The sequence below is a fragment of the Clupea harengus genome, chromosome 20 (assembly GCF_900700415.2).
Source record: "Clupea harengus chromosome 20, Ch_v2.0.2, whole genome shotgun sequence".
Classification (NCBI taxonomy): domain Eukaryota; kingdom Metazoa; phylum Chordata; class Actinopteri; order Clupeiformes; family Clupeidae; genus Clupea; species Clupea harengus.
Window position 1 is genome coordinate 462,501 of NC_045171.1, and position 6,156 is coordinate 468,656.

General features: G+C 42.0%; 1 protein-coding gene across 1 annotated transcript in view; it reads left to right on the forward strand.

Moving 5' to 3' along the window:
• Positions 1-5,476, forward strand: part of fgfrl1a (fibroblast growth factor receptor like 1a) — a 43,981-nt gene extending 38,505 nt beyond the window's left edge. Inside the window, 4 exon segments of the mRNA XM_012841318.3 lie at positions 566-850; positions 1,591-1,944; positions 2,594-2,673; positions 2,675-5,476. Coding sequence (XP_012696772.2) covers positions 566-850; positions 1,591-1,944; positions 2,594-2,673; positions 2,675-3,010 — 1,055 coding nt within the window. The 3' untranslated portion in view covers positions 3,011-5,476.
• The last annotated feature ends 680 nt before the right edge of the window (positions 5,477-6,156 follow it).

Here is a 6,156-nt window from a genome sequence, read left to right on the forward strand (position 1 = left end):
AAACCTATAGAAATAGTGCGTAACTTGCAATTACAGCAGTTACATTTCTGCACTTCTTTTTCTTTTTTTATTTCATTTTGTTATATTTCTTATGTAAAGTAGTATTTATTGTTACACCGGGTTCTATTGCTCGTAGCTTGACTATTCTCTCCCTTGTACGTTGCTTTGGACAAAAGCGTCTGCTAAATGACTAAATGTAAAATGTAAATGTAAATAAACAGAGATGAGTTTTCTCCTTTGTCTAGAGGGAACATGAATATATAAACTTTATAACCTGGAAGATCAAGATCAACACACTTAAACTAATACAAACATGAATGGTACATCTTCGATTATGTGGGAAATGGGAGATTTAATGTCTGCTAGAGATACCACACAGCATTTACATTTAGTCATTTAGCAGACGCTTTTGTCCAAAGCGACGTACAAGGGAGAGAACAATCAAGCTAAGAGCAATAAAAAACATGGTGTAACAATAAATACTACTTTACATAAGAATTAGAAAAACGACCTAGAAAGGAAAAAGAAGTGCAGGAATGTAACTGCTGTTTTCTCCTTTGTGTAGTGCGCCCCAGGTTCACCCAGCCCACGAAGATGCGTAAGCGCGTGATTGCGAGGCCTGTGGGCAGCTCGGTGCGGCTCAAGTGCGCAGCCAATGGGATCCCTCGGCCAGAGATCATGTGGCTGAAGGACAGCCGACCTCTGACCCCGGAGGAGGTCGGCGAAGGCCGCAAGAAGAAGTGGACCCTCAGCCTGAGGAACCTGACTCCGGAGCACAGCGGCCGGTACACCTGCCACGTGTCGAACGGCGCCGGGGAGATCAACGCCACCTACAAAGTGGAAGTCATCCGTAAGTCAAGAGCTTTTGAGTGTTCTTTTGTGTTTCATGATTTGAAGACTAGAAAGTAGAAGTCTTAAATTGCTCATCAGTCATAACACAGCGCTAAATAAGCGCTATAAAGCGGTAGGCACTCATGTGTCACAAAGCTTGGTTTAAGATAAATATTTAATTATCGAATTAGCTTCAAATTGAAGTCCCAGCTGTGTGTGCTGTGGATACGTACATATCTGACATGCCTACAGTTCTGGGAACCTTACCTGCGCTTTCTTCATCCGAGACCAAGTACGCTATTTTTAACACCAAAAAACAGTTTCAGACAGCTAATGATTTTACATTTACATTTAGTCATTTGGCAGACGCTTTTATCCAAAGCGACTTACAAGGATGTATACACATTTTACATTTACACTGATGGCACACTGCACATCAGGAGCAATTAGGGGTTCAGTGTCTTGCTCAAGGACGCTTCGAAAGGGAATCGAACTAGCAACCTTCTGATTACTAAATGACTTCTTTACCACTGTCGCCAGAGCGAACAAACTCCAAGCCCATCCTGACGGGCACACATCCAGTGAACACCACGGTCTCCTACGGCGGGGCCACCTCGTTACCACCTAACCCTAACCCTAACCCTAACCCTAACCCTAGGGTTGGACCCTTACCTTCGCTTTCTTCATACGCTATTTTTAACACCAAAAAACAAAATGAACATGTTTCAGACAGCTGATGATTGATCATTGATATTCCAGAGCGAACCAACTCCAAGCCCATCCTGACGGGCACACACCCAGTGAACACCACGGTCTCCTACGGCGGCGCCACCTCGTTCCAGTGCAAGGTCCGCAGTGACGTCAAGCCCGTCATCCAGTGGCTGAAGAGGGTGGAGCCCGGCGACGAGAACAAATATAATTCCACCATCGAGGTCGGCGACCATCGCTTTGTCGTGCTGCCCACGGGAGAGGTGTGGTCCCGGCCCGACGGGTCCTACCTGAACAAGCTCCTGATCACGCGGGCAAAGGAGGAGGACGCGGGCATGTATATCTGCTTGGGTGCCAACACCATGGGCTATAGCTTCCGCAGTGCCTACCTCACGGTGTTACCTGGTAAGCCCAAAAACTCACACACACAAACACACACTCACACACACACACACACACCTCACGGTGTTACCTGGTAAGCCCAAAAACTCACACACACAAACACACACTCACACACACACACACACCTCACGGTGTTACCTGGTAAGCCCAAAAACTCACACACACAAACACACACTCACACACACACACACACTCACACACACACACACACACACCTCCCACGGTGTTACCTGGTAAGCCAAAAAACTCTGCTGATGATTATCTAACGATCATACAAAAATAAATCGTTAGCATAGTGTGATAACAGATGTTTCTCTGCATAAACATTTGCTGTTTCTTTACCAGTTATTCTTAAAATGTTTTCTGTACTGTGACGTTCTCTTTTAAAATGATTAAGTACCTAAGTCTTTGAGATCATGTGTCCAATTATCCAAAGTGTTTACTCGTCTGTTTTAATCTGTGGGATACCTTTTGTACCTGTTGCACTGTTTGTTTGTATTGTATTGTATTGTGTTGTATATTTTGTGTAAGCACACTAAGAGTCACTTTACCAAGTCAAATTCCTTGTTTGTGCAAACTTACTTGGCCAATAAAACCTGATTCTGAAAACCTGATTCTAAACTCTGATTGTTTCTCCCCCTGCTATGTGCAGACCCCAGCCCGCACCACTACACCATCCCCACGGCGATGTCGCCCAGCCTGCCCTGGCCTGTCATCATTGGCATCCCCGCCGGGCGTGGTGTTCATCCTGGGCACGGTCCTCCTTTGGCTTTGCCAGTCTAAAAAGCAGTGTTCCCCTGGCACCATCGTCACAAACCAGGCCATGCCCAACCAGAATCGCCCACCTCCTCCTCGTGAATGGGGTCCGTGTACGTCGTCTGCCAGCGACAAGGAACATTTGGGTTCGTTTAATTCCGAGGGGTTGGTGGCCCAGCAGCAGCAGCTTCTCCTGCCCCAAGGGGGCGCACCCAAAGTCTACCCAAAGATCTACACAGACATCCACACACACACACACTCGCATGTGGATGGGAAAGTGCATCAGCACCAGCACATTCATTACCAGTGTTAGCGTCCAGACACACACACACACACACACACAACACACACTCACACACACACACACGCACATCACTTTCAAATATCATACTGTGTTCCAGAAACCCTCAACTGAGTTATCAAACTACCGGTGTGTTTTTCTACAATTTCGTATATATTCTGCTCTCACCTAAAGCCAGTGGCAGAGATGTTTGAGTCACCGTATCCAGACCTCCACTCACACACACACACACACACACACTCACACACACACACACACCTAAAGCCAGTGGCAGAGTTTTGAGTCACCGTATCCAGGCCTACACTCACACTTTGCATCTGGAGAACCTTTCAGTGACAGATGACTTCAAGACAAACAATATTTGACAAAAAGTGTAAGGAATGGGATGACTTTTTCCGGCGATCGACTCAAAAAGGACCATAACTGGCGATCTTCTCAAAAAGTACAACAACTGGAGCAAGGGAATGTACACAATGTTGTCAATTCTTCACACGATGCATAATGGATACCACAGACGAGGCTCATTTTCTTTCTGATCACAATTCACAACCATTTTACTTAATGATCATTTTCACTGTGTACTGTAACCCCAGGGACACTGTGACACACAAGCTGAATAATGACTGCTGACTAACCAATCACAGCTTTGACAAGGAACGGTGGCAGCTTTCAGTATGGATACCATACATTGTACATAGGTTAACGTCTGTGAGCTACAGTACCTCTGATATTTTAATAATATTCTTGGAAAATCTTGCTACTCTGAGCTTGGTTTTAAACAGTAAGTGAACCTAAAATTACAATCATGGATTCATATCAGTTCTATCAATTCTGAAATGAATGGACTTCTCTTTAGCAGGGCCGGATAGTGTTCAGTAATCATAGACATATGACAGTGGCTTTGATAGTGTTCAGTAAACAGATATGACAGTGGCTTTGATCATGTTCAGTAAACACAGACACATGACAGTGGCTTTGATAGTTTTCATTAAACAGATATGACAGTGGCTTTGATAGTGTTCAGTAATCATATGACATAAGACAGTGGCTTTTGGACCAGATGCTAGAACAATACCAATGATGCTATTTGACCAAAATACTTATTTCCTCTGGCACTACCCACGTGTTGGTAAAAAAGCCTGATTGATAACTTTTTGAACATTGAACATTACGTTTATATTTACTGAATACAGGCACTCTGAATTTGCAACATACAACCTCCTTCTAAAACGGTCTTCAGGCAGAGTTTGACATTAAGCCTACTTTGCACTGCAGCGTATATGATACGGCAGATTTATATCCCAGCTCATAAACAAAAGGGAGACTCTACTTCACATCACATCTCGCCCATACACGCAGCCCTTTGCCCTGGCCTATGTGTTTATGTAGCCTGGCCTATGTGTTCATGTAGCCAACTTCAAAGTCGGAACGTTTCTATTGATTTAGTAGCTACATACGATTGTGTAAACATGTAAATAACTCAAATTCTAAAAATAATATCATAATGTTGGACAAAACAACTGCTTTCTGTGTCCATGTTTGCAACATTTATCTCCATAAATGTACAGTTCACTATGCTATCAATATGAATGCTTATCCTGTTAAGATATCTTATTTTGTGCTGTTGCAAACAAGCTGGTCAAGTATATATTTTGTACTTGAAAGGTTATTGATATTTGTTTTGTCAGGATCTGGTCCAATAGTCACTCTGTAATCATACATGTTCATGTTCACATGCGTTACTTTACTCAAAAGATGTATGAACACACACACACACACACACACACACAGCCTAAGACACACACACACACACACACACAAACAACACATATCCACTATTCTGAACGTGTGGTTATCCCTGGGTGATATCAAAATGCATAATCCTAACCACAAAATGAAATTTTCATACAATTCTTTAATAATGGTTTAATTACTAATCTTTTGGGAAGTACAGCTAATGTGACTTATGAGAGTGAAACCCCAACAGCAGATCAGATCAATGGATTCATCAGTTTGTGACTTATGAGGAGTGAAACCACAACAGGTCAAATCAATGGGTTAATCAGTTTGTCAAACTGTGTCTGACGGCTTTGGTGTCCATTTTTGATAAATGTATTTAACTAGTTCATAGCTTGTCAAGTGATTCTAAAAGCAAAACTTCTATTTATTTGTTAAGCAAGAAATATTGTTTTTACATGAAATGGGGCATTACTGTAGTATGTAATTGTTTGAATCACAAATACAGGATTTATTGGATTGTGTGAACATAAGCTATCTACTGCATACAGCATACATCAGATGTGCAAGAGTTGTCGTGAGACAGTGACCTGGTGACTACCATACTGTGATGTGCGTTATCTAATACAGAGGTTCTCAAACTAGGGGTCGGGACCCCAAGTGGGGTCGCCAAACATTTTTGGGGGGTCGCGAAATGATCTTGCTGCCCTGTGCATCAACATATTAGGCTTTGACATGCTGTATAGTCTATCAGAAATGGTATTTTCTACATCAGGGTTGATAATTAAAACTAATATTGTCTCAGCAAGCAGTCTCATCATTCAAGATGAAACTGAATTTAGACCTATAATATCCTGTCAAAATGTGTGGGGGGTCGCGAGACTTGGCAAATGGATTTTATGGGGTCCCCGGACAAAAAGTTTGAGAACCACTGATCTAATACACAATATTAATGGCATTATTTGTATCATATTTAAACCCATGGCAGAAGTGTCCTGAAAACAATACTGTACGTGCTGACAAACACAAGCTAGTCATCGGCCTTCTGCTGACGAGCAGCTTTGTGTTCCTCTTTCTATCATTAGAATAATAATAATAAAAGGTACTTAGAATAAAGTTTTATTATTATTATTATTATTATTATTACTACAAACCACTTGTTTTCAATGGTTTATCATTTAATGAAATAATAAAAATCAATCCAATAAATCAGTGTTTTGATGACTGAAAATTCGAATGGATGAGACACACTTTTAATTTCAGAGACGCAAACACAGATCTCACGCATACGAACATAAAGAGCCTAAAGATTGAAATCATCCGTTCTTGCAAGACCACCATCAGAAGAACATGGCAGGTGATGATGGTCTTGTGAACAAAGGAGAAAACAAACAAAAAAAAAAAAAAAACATTTTTGGGAG